The following is a 20,748-nucleotide window of genomic DNA, read 5'->3' as shown; positions in this document are numbered from 1 at the left end:
TCTCAGACTAGAGTCACTCTGACTCACTCTCTTGACTCTGCCACTCCAAAATTTGATTTGAGAACTTATTTTGAAGTTGTTTAGAGGGGAATGTTGGGAGGGTTCAGGTGGGTGACTGCGTCTAATCAATCATCTTGGCTCTACCCATAATATTAGTGAAGCTTTTGACAAAACATTTCATGTTATTCTTGTGAAGAAGATGAATTGCTATGGGTTGGAGGATAATCCAATCAGATTGATTCAAAACTGGTTAGATGGCTGGACTCAAAGAAGATAATGGTTCCATGTTGACAAGGCAGGAACTCTCCAATGGTGTATCCCAGGGATCTGGGTTCAGTCCTGTGTTATTTAACATTTTTATCAGTCGTTTAGATAAAGGCATAAATAGTAAGCTCATCAAATTTGCAAATGATGGGGCTGCTAGGTGGTGCAGTGAATAGAGCACTGGCCCTGGAGTCTGGAGGACCTGAGTTCAAATCCGGCCTCAGACATTTACACACATACACACATACACACACACACACACACACACACACACACACACACACACTAGCCATGTGACCTTGGGCAAGTCAACCCCCATTGCCCTACCTTCCCCCCCTCCAAAAGGCCCCCCCAAAAAAATTTGCAGATGACACAAAGCTGAGGGGGATAGCTCCCACACTGGAAAAGTGAGGGTACAAACAGATATTCACAGAACTAGGCTGAATCTAATAAGATGAAATTCAGGAGAAATAAATGTAAAGTCTTGTATTCATGTACAAAAAGTCAGTGTCACAACTATAAGATGTGGCAAGTATGGATACATAGTTGTTCTGAAAAATGTGGCAACATTCCAACTATAAAAGCTAATGAGATCTTGGGCTACATTAAGAGAGGCAGAGATTCCAGCAAAAGGGAGATGATTGTGTTCTGCTCCCATTCAAATCTCATCTGGAGTATTTTGTTCAATTCTAGGCATCATGATTTAAGAATATTGATAAACTAGAGAGTCCAAAGGAAGGCAACCAAGATGCTCAAGGATTTTGAGCCCAGGACAATTGAAAGAACTGGGCATGTTTAATCTAGAAAAAAGATTCAGGAGGAGACACAAGAGCTAAGGTTCAAGTATGCAAAGGATTGTCCTGTGCAAGAGGGACTAGACCTATTCTATTGGTCCTGAAAGGTCAGAACCAGAAGCGATGTGTAGAAAATGAAAAAGGGACAGTTAGGCTTGATGTTAGGAAAAACTTCCTAATGATGAAAGCCACCATCCATAAGTGTAATGGGTGGCCCCTGCAGCGGGGTGCTGGGCTCCCCCCCTCTCTTCAGAGACCTTCAAGCAGAAGCTGAACATCCCCTTGTCAGTTATGATATAGTGGGGATTCCTTTGTATATGGGTGATACAGGGTGGTCACTCAGGTCCCTTCCAACTCTCAAGTTCTGTGATTCTGTGAAAGACATGCACACATCTACATGCTTTAGCTTAAGTCCCAGAACAAGAGATGTGTACCCACAGTCACACACAAAGACAGCTAACATTTATATGGCACCTACTACATGCCAAGCACTGTGAGAAGAGCTTTACAAATATTATCTCAGTTGATCCTCAGTTGAACCCTGGAAGGTAGGTGTTATCTCCATTTTGTAGATGAAGCCAACTGAGGTTAAGTGACAATCCCAAGGTCACAGAGCTAGTGTCTCAAGCTGGATCTGAACTCAGATCATCCTGACCCAAAGTTTAATGTTCATTCCACTGCCCCATCTAGCTGCCCTATACACAGAAAAGTACATGTTTTTAGAGATGTATATGCACACAAACATGTAGGAAACACCCACAGAAGGTGTACTGGGCACACAAAGACATAGAACCATTGATACATGCATCCAGAGATCATGGAGCTGGAAGGGACCTTCAAGGCCAATAAGTCCACCAAACTCATTTTATAAATGAGGAATCAGAGTGCTCAAGTGTCCTGCCTTGAGTCATAGAGGCAAGATTTGAACCTAAGTCTTCTAAGCTCTGTGGGTGTACATATACACATATGCACACAGAAACTCACTAGGACACTGAATCAGGGATATGTGTATACACATGGATGTACGACCCATGTACTCATGCAAGAAGACCCATGCATAACCCAAAATGTGCAAATGCACACACATGTGAAAACAGAAAAACAGAGCTGATATGCACATATGAAGATATGCATGAAGGACTGTTTACTCCCCTAGGACTCTAGCCAAGAGCATCTCATACCAGTGGCTGGATGGAGAAAGAGGACACCCTTAAAATACCCTATGAGAAAGGACGCTAGCATAGGACCTGAGACTCAATCATTTTCCCTTTACAAGTCAGGCCCAGGCAAATGGTGTGAGGAGGGGCATCAGAATAAAACCCTACCCTTTCCATAAGTAGAGATGATGAAGGAGACTATACCTCTCCCCCATTAGACTGGAAGCTCCTTGAGAGCAGGGACTCTCTTTTACTTTTCTATGGCACTTAATAAATGCTTATTCACATACTGTCGAAAATGGGAGGAAAGATGACGAGGTCACTAGAATGTCCCTTCAGGGAATCACCTGGGGCCAAGGGGCCTTCGTCACCTGACCCCAACTCACAAGAACTAGTACTTATAGGCAGTAATAATAATCAACATTTACCAAATATCTTCCATGTGTCAGGTATTGTATGGGGCACTGGGAATGAAGATGAAAATGGAAGTCCCTGCCTTCAGAGGGGTTACATTCTATCAGGGGTGAGAAAAATGATTATTTTTTATTACATAAATAACCAATTTTATATATAAGACCCAAAGATCCTCTTTTTGATTTTTAATAGCCAATTATTATTATTTTTCTCTTTTTTCTCCCTTGTGAAAGACAAGGCTGACAATGAAGCATCCTCCTCAATCTTGGGCAGGTCCCAACTGGGAGAGCTTATTTCTGATTAAAGGGTCAAGAGAATCTAATCTAGGTGAATTCCCTTTGTTCTACTACAGTAAATAAATCCTTTTGTCTAGTGGTCTGGCTTGAGATGAGTCTCTTTGTCCAAGAGTGCTGACAGGATCAGAGTCATGGTTCTTAACACACACCTCATTAGAACAAACTCACCTCTCATTATAATATTCATTCTCTCATTAATTGTTAACAAATCAGAGTTGATTTCCACCCATCAGGGACAACTCCTCTTCCAGAGGTATTTCAACATTCAAATGGCCTCCAAACTGCTTCTTTCCAAAAGACCTCAATTTATTGATTATATGCTAGCCTAATAAATTATTAACCAAAACCTGTCTCTTGAACTTTTCCTTCATCTCAGGGAAACAATATGGTCACATATTACATATAAGATACATACAAAGTAAATGCGAGGTAATTTGGTCAGGAGGGAAGCATTGGGATGGAAGAGGGCATTGGCATTAGGGATTGTAAGAAACAGAAGCGAACACTCAAGGCAGGGGGCTGATTTGTGCTGAGTCAGAGAGATTCAGGCATTCTGTGAGTGCTTCCTCTCCCGTCATGTCATCTAAAGATGTGTGTCAAGCCCCTGACACTTTAGAGAACAAGACGACAGCACCCGGATGCCAGGGCTGAGAATATGGGCAAGGTCAGATACTCACCAGCCCCCAGTCACCAACATGCCAACCAGGCTCCTGAAGAGGGCAGGTCTGTCTTATACAGTCCTCAGTCTGGGCAGGCTTGTCCACTGAAGAGCAGGCAAAATCTTGGAGGGGAGCGCCTTCATCACCCCAACAGGTGACAGTCCGGCTCCGAACCCCCGGGCCACAACTGGCAGAGCACTATAGGGGAAGCCCAATCATTATCACACGCCTCTCCTTCCCCTTGGGGAGTACCCTGCCTGGGAGGACGTACCTTGGCCAATGATAATACAATAATAACAACAACTATATATAATCTATATAGTACCTATTACGTACCAGGCACTATGTTAAGCATTTTGTAATTACTATTTCATTTTATCCTCACAACAACTCCAAAAAGTATTATCTCCATTTTACAAATGAAGAAACATTATCTAATAACTACTTGTTCTTCAGTCGTTTCAGTCACGTCCACCTTTTCATGAACCCGTTTGGGGGGGTTTTTTGGGCAAATATACTGTTTACTTCTCCAAGGTCACAGAGTTAGTAGGTGTCTGAAGCCAGTTTTGAACTCAGGAAAATGAATTTGCTGACTCCAGGCCTGGTGTTCTATCCACTTTGCCACCTAGCTGACTAATAACAATGATGACAATGGTAATGATATCATCACCATTTTACAGGTGAGGAAATTAGGGAAATAGAGGTAAAGTGACTTGCCTAGGGTCACACAGTTGATAAGTATCTGAGGCCAGATTCGAACTCAGTCTTCTGACTCCAGGCTGGGGGCTCTATCCTATCCACTGTGCCACTAGTGAGTGAGGTCTAGTTACATACCCCAAATGACAGCTGGACATCTGCTAGAAAGCCTTGGAGATAACCAGGACTTACACAATCACACAACCTCTGCTAACAGACTTTGTAATCCTTTTTCCATAAACATCATCATCAATTGTTAATCTTAGAGCTTGAAAGAACCCTAAAGATCACCTAGTCCCACCCATTCATTTTACAAATGAGGTAACTGGGGCCCATGGGCAGCTAGATGGTACAGCAGGGATAGACACTGGGCTTGGAATCAGGAAGACTCATATGACCTCAGAGACTTACTAGCTGTGTGACCCTGGGCAAGTCACGTCACCCTGTTTGCCTTAATTTCCTCATCTGTAAAATGAGCTAGAGAAGGAATTGGCAAAAGACCCCAATATCTCTGTCAAGAAACCCCAAATAGGATCACAAAGAGTTGTACCAACTGAGACCCAGAGAAGAACAGTGAATTTCCCAAGATCATACAACTAGTTGGAATTAGCACTCAGGTCTGTCAACTTTCAGATCGGGTATTCTTTTTTGCTACCCCCCCCCCCAACTTTGCATTTTTCTTATATTGGGTACTGAGCACAGTAACCTGACCACCCTGAAAACCCTATGTAACCCTAATTCTGTCTAAGACTGGGGCAGTTTTGCAGAGCTGGAGGTGGCTCCCCCCCCACCCAAGTGTAAATTTACCCCTCATTTGAACACAACCAGGCAGGAAAGCCATAAAAAACTCTCTGCATTACCTGCTTCAGCTCAACAGTCAATCAACAGTTTGTTTCTTCACCATTTGATGATGAGCTAACAAGAAACAGTTACAAAATACCTACACATGTACTGAAGGCTGCACATGCTCAGAAGAGAGTACATATTCTCATAAGGACTGGACTCTCATCGGCCAGTCTCCTGTTACATTGGTTTAGTGGGTTATCCTCACAGAACCTTGCCAGCTTTATGGAAATTATCCAACCTGCCCTAGCAAAGAAGGCCTTTTGTGGGCAGAGGCACAAGTGATCAGTTTCTAGTAATACTCCCCATACCCAACCATACACAGTCAATTCTTTACTATGCAAGAATTCATCACCATGGTCAAGAACACACACACACAATCCCTTCCACATTTCTATCACCTTCTCCAGAACAGAGTAGATCTCATCCCATCCCCTTTCCATACTGCAGGCCCTGCCCTTCAGGGCTTCTCTCTGATTCCCCATCTATGGCCAGACTTACCTCTCCCCAGGGCCCTGAGCTCCATGCTGCACACCTGTGCAGGTTGCAGGACCGTGTGTTTGGGGGCCTCCCTGGCAGGGCTGCACATGAAGCTTCATCCGTTGCCTCCTCTATGCCAGCCCCATCAGATACAATGCAATAGACATGGCGGGACTGGGAACCTCCTCCACATGGAGCTGAGCAGGTGCTCCATGGCCCAGCCTTCCAGCTGAAAGGGGAAAAGGAAGCTACACCACATCTGGGCTATGATGAAGGAGAAACATGGAGCAGGAAGCTCCTTCCCTCAATCACCCAACCTCCTCGTGCTCCTGCCCATCTCCCCAAACAGGGGGCTGCCATTCATATACTGAGGATACTCATTCCTATATCTCCAGTGAAAGTCAGTCCTGGATAGCACGATGGGGAAGGCACTAGATGAAAAGGAAGGAGACCCTGGATTCCAGTTTGAGCCCCGTTGCTAACTTACTATTTGATTTTGGACAAGTCACCCAACCTCTCTGTAAAAAGGTAATAAACGAAATAACAAAACCAATAATGTAATCATAATAACCACAGCTCTCTACTTTATAGTTATTGTGGGGATCAAATGAAACTATGAGCATATAATAACATTTAAAAAGTGATTTTCCTAAAGTACAGGACTGATTATCTCATCCCCCGTCATCATTATTACACAATAAACTGCAATGGCTCCCTATTACCTCCAAGATCAAGTATAAAATACTGTTTGGCTTTCTTTTGTTGTTTTGTTTTGTTTCTTCTCTCTCATGGTTCTTCCTATTAATTCTAATTCTTCTTTGTATCATGACTATGTGTATCATAGTTATGTCATAGTATGTAGTTTAAATATGAATGTATAAGTAGAGCTTCTATCAGATTGCACGCCATCTTGGAAGAGAAGGAAGGGGAGAAAATCTGAAACTCAAAATCTTATGGAAATGAATGTTGAAAACTAAAAATAAAAAATAAAAATTTTAAAAAATACTGTTTGACTTTTTTAACTTCTTACAACATGGCATCTTTCTTACTTTTCCAATGTTCTTAACATATTACAGTTATCCCTTCCACATCGAGACTTTCCCCATCATGGTTCCAATAAATTGTGGGTCAGCATAAGAAATTAAATGGGAATTTGTGGGAAATTTTTCTGGAAATGTGAAGGCCAACAGATGAAACAGAAAAACTTTAGAAACTCAGGAATGCATAAAAGATATGCATATTATTGCATAACATCAGCCTATTTCATCTTTTAATACCATAATATTTCAGACTTCTTCTCTGGTAGGAAGGGAAAGCCAAAAACTTTACATGAATTTTCCAGGTCCAGGGGGAGTTGCATCCCTAACCCCATTCTCCCCCTACCAGCTGTGGAAGAGATAACTACAGTCTTTCTTTCTTAATTCTTTCCTATCTATTCTACATATAACTTGTTTATATATATTTATTCTCTTGTTATCTCTCCCATTAGACTGTGAACTCCTACTCCTGTCTTTTGACTCTTTTTGCATTTGTTTTTTGTTTGGGGGGCTTTTTAGGGTTTTTTGTTTGTTTGTTTGTTTTTTTCCTGTGAAGCAATCAGGGTAAAGTGACTTGCCCAGATCATACAACTAGTCTAAGTGTCTGGTGTCTGAGGCTGGGTTTGAACTCAGGCCCTCTGACTCCAGGGCCAGTACTCTATCCATTGAGCCACCTAGCTGTCCCACATAGCAGGTTCTTAATGAATATAAAACTGACTGCTCTGTGATACAGTGGCACTTGTCTTCTTGCTGATGCCTGAATAAGACGTTCCATCTCCACACTCCATGCATTTTCACAGGTTGTCTCCCTGATGCCTGGAATTCTCCCCCTCCTTTCCTCTGCTTCCTCGTTTCACTCTGTTTCCTTGAAAATTCAGTTCAGATTCTGCCTTTCTCAGGAGGTCTTTCTGCCCTTCCCTATTCCTGCTGGTGCTTATCTCTAGTAACCTTTGCTGGTTACTTTCCACTTTATATTCTTTATATCTTCTATGTACAATTTTTTGCATGTTGAAGCCCCAGTTAGAATCTGAGTTTCTTGAGGGCTAGGGCTGTTTTGCCTTTCACTGCATGCCAGTGCATAGCAAAATGCCTGGCATGGGGCAGCTAGGTGGCACAGTGAATAGAGCACCGGCCCTGGAGTCAGGAGGAACTGAGTCCAAATCTGTCCTCAGACACTTAACACAAAAACTAGCCATGTGACCTTGGGCAAGTCACTTAACCCCAAATTGCCTCCAAAACGCAAAAAAATAATAATATTAACTAATAATAGTATTATTATCCCATTTCACAGATGAGGAAACTGAGGCACAAAGAGGTTATAGGATTTGTGCTGGGTCACCCAGCTAATTAGTAACAGAGGCAGATTAGAATCTAGATCCTTCAGACTCCAAGTTCAGTACTCTTTTCACCACATATCCAGATTCTAGACCAGACTTCATTGTCCCTTTTTTCCTCTAGGCCTCAGTTTCCTCTTTTGTAACATGAGGGGCATAGGACACAATCCGAATCCATAAGGTATTGTTATTTATCTCAATGTGTCACCTTCTCTCCTATAGGTTCCTGATCTTGCTCCCACCTCCCTAGAGCTCTTGAGATTGGATTTCAAAACTGACATCTCCCGAGAAGACAAAACTCAGCCAACAGAGAAAAGGAAAGAAGGACCGAGACTGATGGAAACAGCAAAGATTCCCAGACTCCAAGGGGGTCATGCAAAGCTCCAGTACCTGCCACCTTCCCCACCAAAGGGGCAGAGAGCAAGAGAAGCCCCAACACCTAGCCAGCTGAGGGAGGTCTCACCGCCACAGGCTTTAAAACTTCTACAGTAGGGGCGGCCAGGTGGCTCAGCGAGTAAGAGCACCGGCTCCAGTGTCAGGATGACCTGGATCAAATCTGGGCTCAGATACTCAGCACCACACCCAGAAATAACTGGCCGTGTAACCTTGAGAAAGTTACTTAACCCCGATTGCTCAAAAAAAAAAAAAAACTTCTACAATCTATGTCAAGGTTGACAGAGAGAAGGTATTCCCAGACCGCTCCCCCTTGCCCTTAGTTACCTTTTCCCACACATGCCTCGGGCTCGGTCATGGCTCCACACTCCCGGCGGGTGGAGGTATGAGATCCTTTGTGCACAGAACAAACGGGTTTGCAAAGACCAATAAGGGCATTTCTCCTTCTGAGATCATGGAAGGAAGGGCCATGCAACCAGGCACCTATCTGCCCTGGGAGGCACCCCAGGTTAGTCTCTGATCCAGTGGCTCCACAAGAGTTTGGGAGACCTCAGAAGCACAAACTCTTCCATCCATCCATATCCCTACCACAGGATACCCTGACTATGGCTAAAAGGATGCCAATCAGAGCCTTCTAGAGCTCAAAGGGAACCACTGAGATGCAAACCACCATCCTCCCAAAATAAACTTCCAGGGTCCTTAGATACCCAAGGCCCAGACTGACCCTTTTCTAAAGCATGAAAGTATGAGTTCCTCTTCTGCTACCACTCAGGTCTGACGTGGCAGTCTTCTGGAGGGGGGAAGAAGGGTAAAAACCACCAAGTCCCACCCTGATTCCAAGTCCCTCGTCTAGAGGGGGAGACCCTGTGAGGAATATGCCTCAGACCCATTCTCTCAATAGTCTGGGCTTTGGGTGTCTAAGGCTACTGGAAGCTCATTTTGGGAGCACGGTGGTTTGCATTTCAGATGGTCCCCCTTTAGGTTCTGGGCTCCAGCGAGCTTCCATGTGAATAGGATTCCCTCTTTACTGAGGAAGAGGTAGAGGTTATAAGTCTATTCTCCTGCTCTGCATCTTCCCCCCCATGTCAGGAGAAAGAGGGTGACAGGAGATGGTTATATCAGGAGGTTAAAATTCACAGATGCCCTCGGGCCTCTGCCTCTCAAAAGCCTCTTCCATCTACTCTGTATATATCTTCTATCTAGCTCATGCTTATATGTGGTCTTCCCTATTAGAATGTAAGCTCCTCGAGGGCAGGGACTGTTTTTGCCTCTCTTCGTCTCTCAGTCCTTAGCACAGAGGGAGCACTTAATAAACACTTGTTGACCAACTGCTGAATTTCAGGATGCTAGAAGGAGGATCCCTTTCCCTGACACTTCTCCTCAGTCTTTACCATAGCACAGCACCTGCATAGTTCACCCTGGGCAGTATTTGCCAGATGCTCCATTCTTACTCCCAGACAGGTAATTCCTATCTTGTCCCTCTCTCAAGTCCCGAACCCCATGAAAGTATCTTTCCTGGAGAAGGGACTAACCCTGATACTGTGTGTCCCAAATCCTCCGTCTTAGGGCTCTGCTGAAGGGAGGAAGGGTCACCTGGAGGTAGGAGGGACAGAGCTCACCGCTTGGTTTGTGGGCAGGCCTGAAGGTTGCAAGTCCGATTGTCAGGAGGCTGGGGCTTATGTCGGCACATATGATCAGGGTAAACCTCATTGTCGGTGGTGCAGAACACCAGGCGTGTCTGATAACCTGTCAAGAAGGGGTGCCCAGGTGAGCTGGGCCTAGGCTGAGGGCTTGCATCCCCAAAGGATTCATCCAACAACCTCACTGGGGCAGGGAGGGGGGAGGGTGTCACTGCAGCTGGATACCTCCTGGTGGCCTTTCCTGACTCCCTTCCTCCCTATACCTTAGAAGCTCCTCTCAATCACTGTTGTCTCAGCTCCCCTCTCCTGCCCTCCTCACCTCCTCCACAATCTGCACTGCAGTCACTCCAGGAGCCATGATTCCAGCTGAAGCCAGTGTGCAGGCGCTGCTTGGACATGTAGTACTCATACTGCACCCCTGGGTTGGGCTCTTGGCTGATGAGCTGAAATGGAAGAAAGAAATCACCTATTTCCAAACCAGTGAAGACCCAGATTTCCTGTCCCACTTTCCCATTTCCTAGGATAGATCTTTCTCTGTGTCTGTCTCTGTCTCTCTCTATTTTATAGTAGAAATAATCATAACAGGTTAAATTTATAAAGGGCTTCCAAATTTACAAGGTACTTCTCACTTTCTCATTTGAGCTCCAAAGCAAAATGGGGAGACGAGTCTTACAAGATTTGTGCTCCTCACTCTACAAATAAAGAGACCCCAAACCCAAATGACTTGCCCATAACTGCCACAGGAAGCAAGTTCCATAGGCAGGGCTCAAACCCAGGCCACTCAGTACTCCCTACACTGCCCTCTGTCTATGCTACTGCTGGAGTGGAGAAGAAGATGGGTTGGTACAATGTACCTGAGAGTCAAGATCCCTGGGTTCAAATCCTGCCCTAGGACTACTCTTAGGACCCACCTCCCCTGTTCATTCTGTTCTGCTCTCTCCCTTCCTATTCCTCTTTCCCTTTTGACTTAGAAACCAAGGTTTCCCAGATCGAGGTTTTGTGTGTATGTGTGTGTGTGTGTCTTGGACTCTTTCGAAGTCTGGTGAAGCCCATGAATCCCTTCTCAGAATAATTTTATTAATGCATAAAACAAAATGCATAGGATTATAAAGGAAACCAATTATACTGAAATACAATTATTAAAATAGTTTTAAAAAACTAAAGTATGAGTTAAGAACCTCTTCCCTAGATGGACATGACTGCTACTCACAGGACAAATACCAAGGGGTGAATGCTACCATGTGAAGCCCTATGCCATGGCAAACTGCAACAAAGCCCTCCATATTCTCAGTGTAGACATTAGCCCAGAGTTGGGGAACTTGCAGCCTCAAGTAGCCATCTAAGTCCTCAAGTATGGCCCTTTGACTACATCCAAACTTCACAGAACAAATCCCCTTAAGAAAAGGATTTGTTCTATAAAACTTAGACTCAATCAAAAAGCCACACCCAAGGACCTAGAAGGCCACATGTGGCCTTGAGGGCATAGGTTCCCCACTATTGCAATCACCTCTTAACAAACCAGGCATCATTCCTACTTCAGTGGGTTAGAAGGAGGGGACAGAGAGAACCAATGATTTCCATACGCTCCACTCACCTCGATGACCAGGGGCTCAGAGGTTGGGCCCCGGGCATGCAGGTGCTCAGGGGCCAGGTCCCCCTCAGACCCTCGTTCATATTGAAGGATGGTGCTGGCCACCGGCAGGGCCTGGCCAAATTCGATCGTCCAGTGGCCATTCAGGTAATATTCCCCCCGCACATTCTTCACTGCTGTAGGATGAGAAGGGAAAAAAAAAAAGAAGGGAGTGGCCAGAAAAGTCCCATGCAGGGTTAGGGAGAGAAGAGCTGATGTCCTGCAATTCTAACTATGCTTCCTTTTCTCCCCTATGGCCAACATACACAAATACAATGTACTCAGTATGGGGATCTAAGACCAGAATTTGATCCTGTAGCCAGATTCTCCCTAGGGATTAGCCTTGGGAAGTATGAGGGCAAGATCGGCTGTTATTTCATACCCAAGAAATTCCTGCTGGCTGTGGCTTCTGCAATATGGATACTGGTAGCTCCTGCAGGTATTACCAAAATCTGGTTGTAACCTGAGAAAGACAAATTATCATGAAGCTGGAAAGGTCAGGAAAGTGAAGCTGAGTTCCAGATTGTGTTTCTTGTTCCCCACCCCCCAGCCCCACCCCAAACACACATATTCATGACCCAGCCCCAACCTTTCCAGTCTCTTTATACCCTGCCCCTCCCCAGACCACCTACTGCTTGATCAGGTGACACTAGCCTCTGTTCTGTCTGGAACAAGATGCTCCCTCTTGCAACTCTGGGCATTTTCACTGGTCATCCCTCATACCTACAATGCTCCCTCTCCTCATCTCCACTTCCTGGCTTCCCTGGTTTTCTTCAAGTCCCAGTTAAAGTCTCACCTTCTGCAGGAAGCCTTTCCTTATCCCTCTTAATTCTAGTTCCCTCTCTTAATTATTTCCTATTTACTCTTTATATAGCTTGTTTGTATGTAGTCATTTGCATGTTGTCTCCCCATTAGACTGAGTTCCTCGAGGTCAGAAACTGTCTTTTATATCCTTTATATATTTATCTTTTATGTCCTTTGTATCCCTAGCTCTTGGCACAGTGCCTGGCATGTGCATATACACATGTTCAGTTGCTCATTGGATAGCTGACCAAGATCCCCTAGAGAGACACACCCCAATCTCCCAGTGCCTGACACTAAGAATTTTCTGGGTCTTCTAGTCTGCCCATATTGCATACAGTTCTGGATGCCACCTTTTCAGAACATAAATAATAAGAAACCCATTCATCCATTCATTCAAGGATTCAATAATCATTTATTAAGTAGATTTTAAAGTAGAAGGTACTGTGCTAGGTATTGGATATAAAAAAAAAGACCCCAAAAAAGTCGTTTACATTCTTCTAGGGAAAACAAAGTGTTCAGGGATAAATTAACTCAATGAAACATAAATACAAAGTAACTTCTTGGAAAGTCAGAGACAGCTGAATTGTGCAACAATCAATTATGATTGACTTAGGTCTTCTCTGCAATACAATGATCCAAGACAACTCCAAAAGACTCATGATGGAAAAAGCTATCCACATCCAAAGAAAGAACTATGGAGTCTGAATGCAGATCGAAGCAGACTATTTCCTCTTTCTTTGTGTGTGTGTGTGTTTTTTCCCTTTTGTTCTGTTTCTTCCTTTGCAACATAACTAATGTGGAAATATATTTTACATAATTACACATATATAATTTATATCAGATTGCTTGCCTTGTCTTGGGGAGGGGGGAGAGGAGGGAGAGAGAAAAATTTGGAACTCAAAATCTTATAAAAAATGAATGTAAAAAAAAGAAACTTGTTCATTATTTAAAAAATAAAATACTTTAAAAAGAGAGAGAGAGTTGACGAAGAAAGGTATTTAAAGATCATGTCATATAAGCATCAATTGAAAGAACGAGGGAGAAGAAAAGACTGAGGTGGGGGTTGGGGGGAATGATAATCTACAGTTATCTGAATGGAAAAAGAATTAGACTAGTTTTGTTTGGCCATGAGGGACAGACCTAGGGCAGACATTGCAGAGAAGTTGATTTCAGGTTTATACAAGGAAAAATTTTCTAGCAATCAAAGCTATTTAGAACAATAGTTTCAACCTCTTTGAAAGTCTTCAAGCAAAACCTGGATGAACCATTGGCACAGCCAGCATTTATCAAAGGTAAAACTTGAACCTGGGTCTTCTTGACTCTGAAACCAACTCTATCCACTATACCATGCTGTCTTTCACTTACCACACAGTGGGTGCTTAATAAATGCTCATTGATTATTCTGGATAGAATGTATCCAGGAAAAAAGGAAAGGAAAGAAAGAGGAAGAAGAGAAAAAGGAAAGGAAAAAGAAGAGAAAGGAAAAGAAAAGAAAGGAAGAAATATTGATGAAACATTTCTTTAAAATACACAGCAAAGCAAGAAATGACTAGCAGAATAATTTCAGAAAATCCTGGAAAGACTTATATGAACAGATACAAAGTGAAGTGAGCAGAACCAGATGAACATTGTACACAGTAACAGCAATATTGTAGGACGGTCAACTGAGAATGATTTAGCTATTTTCAGCAATATGATGAAAAATGCTATCCACTTCCAGAGAAATAATTGATGAAACCTTAATGCAGATCAAAGCATACTATTTTTCACTTCCTGTATTTTTTTCAGGGTTTTTTTTTTGGTCTGTTTTCTTCCACAACATGATGAAAATATGTTTTGTATAACTGCATATATATACATACACCTATATCAAACTGCTTACTGCCTCAGGGAGGGGGGAAAGAAGGGAGGGAGAGAATTTGAAACTCAAAATTTTAAAAAATGTTTAAAACTGTTTGCCCATGCAACTAGGAAAAAAATAAAATAGGAGTAGCTAGTTGGCACAATGAATGGAGTACCAGCCTTGAAGTCAGAAAGACCTGATTTCAAATCTGGCCTCAGACACTTGACACATTTACTAGCTGTGTGACCTTGGGCACTTAACCCCAATTGCCTTGCCTTCCTCCCTCCAAAAAGGTTAAAAAATTAAATAAAATAAAATACATAGCAGAGATGAAAGTTTAACAGAGCCAGGAAAAAAATTTATACAATAAAAGCATCAGGAAGACAAACAACTTTGAAAGATACCGTGTTTCCCCGATAATAAGACACTGTCTTATTAATTTTTTTGGACAGAAGGCTTATTTTCAGGGGAGGGCTTATTTTAATGAACATTGACAGCAATTTTAATAAACAGGTAAATGTGAACAAAAAAATGTACCTTTATTCAATAAGCAAATCACTGGGGAAGAACAGGATGACGCGCTCACTGCTGCAGCTCTGATTGGATGCAGCTCAGAGCGCGGCGTGCATTTCACGGGGGGGGGGGGGACGGTGCTTACAGAGGGTATCGTAATGTAGCGTGTAGCACAGGGGATCACCTTCACCACAGTAGCAATCTCAATAGGCTTATTTTCGGGGGAGGGCTTATTTTAGAGGGATCTTACACAGTAAGGGGAGGGCTTATTTTCGGGATAGGTCTTATTATCGGGGAAACATGGTATAAGAACTCTGATCAATTCAATAACAAATCATGATTCCCGAGGACAAATGATGAAACATGCTACCCATCTCCTGACAGAGAAAGGATGGACATTGGATGTGGACTGAGACATCAATTTGAGGGCATGGCCAATGCAGGAATTTGTTTATTAACTCTGTTTACTTGTTACAAGTGCTTTGGGAAGAGTGGGTAGTAAAAGGGAAAGAAAATAATTTTTAAATGAAAAGAATAAAATTAAATTAAAAACAAAAAAATAGTAGAGTAGTACAGGAAATTCTGGAGAGTATACTAACAAGAAAGGTGATGTTGACACCACTGTGTTAAGGTTGATGTGTACTCCTTTGTTTGTTGACTGATCTGGCTAATCTTTTTAAAGCTGTATATGGGGACAGCAAGGTGGTGTGGTGAATAGAGTGCCAGCCCTGGAGTCAAGGGGGCCCAAGTTCAAATCTGACATCAGACACTTACTAGCTATGGTCAGTCAAAAGTCAGTTAAACTCCATTGCCTTAAAAAAAAAAAGCTGCATGTAGTAGATTAATGGTTTCATAGTCAATCCTCCATTTTTGTCCTTTCTATATTAAACATTTATATTTACTGATGACTATTAAGTACAGCTAGATGGCTCAGTGAATAGAGAGCCTGGATTCAGGAAGACCTGAATTCAAATCTAGCCTCAAATACTTACTAGCTATATGACCCTGGGTAAGTCACTTGACTTCTGTTTGCCTTAATCCACTGGAGAAGGAAATGACAAAGCACTCCAGTATCTGCATGTTATGATCCACAGGGTCACAAAGAGTCAGACACAACTGAACAGCTAAATACCAGCAATTAAATGCATAATTTTAAAAGTTGGATTTTTCTGTTTTTGTTTCTTAATGGAACCATAGCAAGGTGTTAGCTGGGGCTCAGGTGCTATCCTTAGGAAAAACCCCAGTCCTCTCTAAGCACAGAGAATGTAGCCCTGCCCAGAGGCAACTGAAGAGAAGGTTCAGGCAATTGGGCCTGTTGCAGGGATGACCACCCCATCCCCAATACTAAGGCAGCTACCCCTTCTACCCAGGAGAGAATCAGTGATCTAGGGGCGGCTAGGTGGCACAGTGAATAGAGCACCAGCCCTGGAGTCAGGAGAACCTGGGTTCAGATCCAGCCTCAGACATTTAACACAAAAATTAGCCGTGTGACCTTGGGCAAGTCACTTAACCCCAACTGCCCTCCAAAAAGAAAAGAAATATAGAGAATCAGTGGTCTAAGGTACTGGGGGTACCGCAGGAGGGAGCAGTGACATAAGCCTAGAGAGGAAACACAAGGGGAAAGAGTGCTTTAAAAAGGCACCAGGTATAGAGCCCAGACCAAACATGAAGTAAACATTTGGAGACCCATGAGTAGACAGCAACAGGTTTTAGGAAAAGGGAAAGAATTGCACACATGCACACATCCATGCACAAACATGCACACACACACTCTCTCTCTCTCTTTCTCATGATCAGAGCAATAGAGTATATTTAAGCTCCTTCTTCCTAATTCCAGCAATTGGTCAAGGCCAGGGCCTCCTACCTTTGGTGAGGTCATTGGCATCAAAAGTGCCTTTGACTGGATAGCAGGTCCGGCCATCACCCCCACACCGTAGGCACTTGTCTTCTTTCTTAGATGAGTAGAGCATATGGTCACAGCCAACAGCCTGATAAGGCCCGGGCACAGGACAGGAAGGAGAGACAGAAGAGGCCAATGTTGTTAAGGATCAGACTGAATAAATGAGACTAAAAAGTCAGGAAAAAAGAGCGGCTCATATATGCCATGGATGGAGTTATGGAGTTCTTTCTTCCTCTAGAAGGCTGGTAATCCGAGAGACCAGACTCTGAATTGTTTAGGGTTTTGTCAGTCAAAGGCCAGAGGGGAAGGCTATTCTACTTACCTCCATCTCAAGGATATAGCACTCCAAGGGCACTCTATGCCTGGGACTGACCTCTTAAATAAGAGAATCAAGGCCCAGTTGTTCATGGAATTGAAGGGGTGCTTGGGATCTATGTTTGTAATATCAGTTTGTAAAATCAATTTGTAAAACCAATCTGTAAAATCACATTTCCCCTTCCCCAACCTCAGAGCATTAACTCTGCCCCTTCCCCCTGCCAGCACTCTGCCCAGCAACAACTCATGAATTGTTTATCTCTGCTTGGAACAATAACAAGCTACACCTATGAATCCTTCACTAAACCATCTATAAACATTTTAGCTTAGGCAAATGTTATCTCCCCTTAGTAAAGTGGGCAGCTGCACCCATGAATCCTTTAATGCCCTATCTATGGGTTAACTCTTTAGCCAATTATTCACATACTGAGTCTATGTTAGCCTTGGTTCCCAACATCCATCTTGTCAAACATGACACTGATGGGTGGCAGACTAGGCACTTCTCAGTCAGCCCTGACCACTAGCTGACTTAGTGATGTTTCAGGCCTAAAACCACAACTCCAGGTAGCACCCCCTTGGGCTATTTCCCAGTGAATTATGGGCAATACACCTGCACAGTTGACATTAAAAGTGCATGTTCCTTTAAGCACTGACCACTCCTTAACTCCTCCCTAATCCCACCCTTACTCACCTAGTTAATATAATTGGCATCTGATTAATTGCCTAAACTCCTTAAAAACTATGCCTATATCTTCTTTAAGTTTGCAGGTCCCCTAAGGACCCTTGCCCGCTTCAAAGCATAACAATAAACTTTTACAATTCTGACTCCAAGTCTGCTTGGGCCTACTGAATTCTTTCCTAGACTGAATCACAGGCATTGTCTTGATAAGTCTTTGATAAGGATCAGAGTTCTTTTATAACCTATTGTCATCCCCCATCAGATGTGCAACAGTGCCCTGAATCTCCCCAGGAGTGCTGCCTCATGGGTAATAGCATGGGAATCTTCCCCATCTGATGTAGAAGATCCTCTGTCCCTGTTTCTGGCCAATATAACATTTAATAAGGTCCTACTATGTGCCGAGCACTGTACCAGACACTGGAGATTCCAAAGACAAAAAAAATTAAACAGTCCTTGACCTCAAGGAACCTAGGATCCATCAGGGAAAAATAACATGCATACAGAAAATTAAATACAAGATCTATTCAAAGAAAGCTACTACAAATAAATAGTAATTTCTTAAAGGAAGATAATGGCAACTGGGGGGAATCAAGCTAGGCTTCCAGTAGGAGATGGCACTGACCCAAACTTTGAAAGAAGCCAGGAGGGGCAGCTAGGTGGCGCAGTGAATAGAGCACCAACCCTGGAGTCAGGAGAACCTGAGTTCAAATCTGGCCTCAGATACTTAACACAAAACTAGCTGTGTGACCTTGGGTGAGTCACTTAACCCCAATTGCCCTACCTTCCCCCCTCCAAAAAAAAGAAAGAAAGAAAGAAGCCAGGCATTTCCTCAAGTAGGTGAGGAGGAACTCAGTCCAGACTTGGGTGATGGATGGCCTGGCACCCAGTTGGGAGAAGGAAAGCAATGTAGAGGGAACAACAAATAGTCCAATTTGGCTGGAATCTAGAGTGTATGAGGAGAGCAATGAGCAATAAATCTGGAAAGGTAGTTGAAATTTATTAATATGGGTTTTGTTTTTTAAAATTTTTTTGGAGGGGGAGATGAGAGGGAAATAGAATTATTTTTTGTTAATTAAAAGAAATTAAAGAAAAAAAGATAGCTGGGGCCAGATGAAGAAGAGCTTTAAAAGCCAAGCAAAGGAGTTTCTATTTTATACTAGAGACAAGAAGAAGATAATGGTGCTCCTTGAGCAGGGGAGTGACATGGTCAGACCTGTGCTTTAGGATTTATAATGTCACCTATATGGAAGATGGATGGGAGGGGCAGGGAGACCAGTTAGGCTATTGAAATGGTCCAGGCAAGGAGCAAGAAAGTCTGAATCCTAGCAGTGACTGTGGTGCAGGGGATGGATGCAACGTAGATTGTGGAGGCAGAACTGACAAGGCTTGGCAATTTATTGAATGTAAAAGCTGAGGGAGATGGAAGAGTTGAGGGTAATTCTGAAGGTGCAAATCTGGGCAACTGGAAGAAAAGCAGTAATCTCAACAGAAATATGGGAGTTGGAAAGGGGGAAAAGGTAATGAGCTCAGTTTGTGATGCCCATGAGACATTGGAGGGATCTGGTAGGCAGCTGATGCTGTGAGACTGGAGCTCAGGAAAGAGACTGGAGCTGGACAGACAGACAGATATAGAGATAGAGATACACACACACACACACACACACACACACACACACACACACACACACCCCTGGGAATCATCTGATAGAAATCACAGCTTAATCTATGGGAACTAATAAAAACAGAGAGGGGAGGGAGAAGAGAAGGAAGAAGGGGAGGAGGAAAGGGAAGGAAAAGGGGAGGAGAAGAGGGAAAGAGAGAGGAGGAAAGGGAGAAGAGGGGAGAGGAAGAAGGTGAAAAAGGGAAAGGGGAAGAAAGGGAAGACGGAAAAGGAGAGAGAATAAAGAGGACTTAGGACAGAGTCTTGAAGTATATACATTCATATACAGGAAATGGGAGGTGGATATTGATCCATCAAAGGAAGCTGAGGAAGAAGGGTAACACAGGTAGGAGAGCCGAGAAAAAGTGCAGCCATAAAAACTTAGGGAGGACTGTATCCAGAAGAGGAGATGATGATCTGCAGTGTCAAAAGTTACAGACAAGTTAGAGGACTCCAAAAGGCCACAGGATTTGCCATTTAAGTAGAAATGGGTGATCTTGGAGAGACAAATCTCAGCCCTGGGTAGGGATCATGAAAGGTACAGAGAGGGCTGGCCACCGGCTCACCTGACAAGCGCCCTGCACACAGATATCCAGTTTGCCCGGCTCACACGGGGTCCCGTCCACCACTGCCTCCTTGTGTCTGTAATAGAAGTTCTCCCCCTTGGGAATGCAGTTCAGTTCACACTTGTTGGCAGCTGGGGGGGAGGGAGAGGGATGAAGATGAAATCCCAAAAGATGAAGTTTCTTTTCCTGCTCAAAAACCAAATGGCCCGTACTCGGGCCTAAAAGCAGGTGCTAGATATGGCAGTGCTTGAATATTCCATTAATGAGACCATCCAAATCCTAAGCCCCGCTGGGTCAAGAGGAATTTGTCAACTAAAGACCTCATCAAACTCCTCCCTACCGATGTCTACACTAGCCATCTTCCTTCCTCTCTCCACTGTGATCCCCGCCACCTGCACCTGCCTTGATAAAAGGGGATTAAGACATTCAAGATTTTTCAGAAACAGTGAGGACATGTTGAAGAGCTGCCTGATTGTCTGTAAACAGCTACCTAGTAGTATAATGGGGGAAAAACGTCACAGATTTGGAGTCAAGAGACCTAGGTCTGAGTTCCGTCTCCAGCACTTATTAGCTATATGACAACTAGGTACTGAGTCTCAGTTTTTCCATCTATAAAATGGACAGAATAATATATATACTATCTACCTCACAGGTCTACTGTGGGATTCAAATGATAAAATAAAGTTCTATAAATATTATATATATGCACATTTTTACATATTTATGTATTTCATGTGTGTATATTACATGTATATACATATATGTGTGTATATCTGTTTGTGTGTTTAGCCATTTCAGTTATGTCTGATTCTTTGTGACCCCACTTGGAGT

At 43.3% G+C, this 20,748-nt stretch overlaps 1 protein-coding gene across 4 annotated transcripts in view; it reads right to left on the bottom strand.

Annotated features, from left to right (window-relative positions):
- PAPLN (papilin, proteoglycan like sulfated glycoprotein) overlaps nt 1–20,748 on the bottom strand; it is a 99,804-nt gene that overhangs the window by 46,561 nt on the left and 32,495 nt on the right. For 3 of the 4 annotated variants that reach the window (XM_069092116.1, XM_069092114.1, XM_069092115.1), the window contains exons 6-14: nt 19,918–20,048; nt 16,662–16,785; nt 12,020–12,100; nt 11,602–11,774; nt 10,327–10,450; nt 9,987–10,113; nt 8,695–8,760; nt 5,625–5,832; nt 3,603–3,782 (exon numbers count right to left, since the gene is read on the bottom strand). In XM_069092116.1, the coding sequence (XP_068948217.1) occupies nt 3,603–3,782; nt 5,625–5,832; nt 8,695–8,760; nt 9,987–10,113; nt 10,327–10,450; nt 11,602–11,774; nt 12,020–12,100; nt 16,662–16,785; nt 19,918–20,048 (1,214 nt within the window). The remainder of the gene's footprint in view (nt 1–3,602; nt 3,783–5,624; nt 5,833–8,694; nt 8,761–9,986; nt 10,114–10,326; nt 10,451–11,601; nt 11,775–12,019; nt 12,101–16,661; nt 16,786–19,917; nt 20,049–20,748) is intronic. The other variant, XM_069092117.1, reaches the window with a different exon arrangement.

Source organism: Petaurus breviceps, unplaced genomic scaffold (genome assembly GCF_028583685.1).
Source record: "Petaurus breviceps papuanus isolate PSGF00001 unplaced genomic scaffold, PetGlider_PUasm1.0 189, whole genome shotgun sequence".
Classification (NCBI taxonomy): domain Eukaryota; kingdom Metazoa; phylum Chordata; class Mammalia; order Diprotodontia; family Petauridae; genus Petaurus; species Petaurus breviceps.
This window is presented reverse-complemented; position numbering and strand designations above follow the sequence as displayed.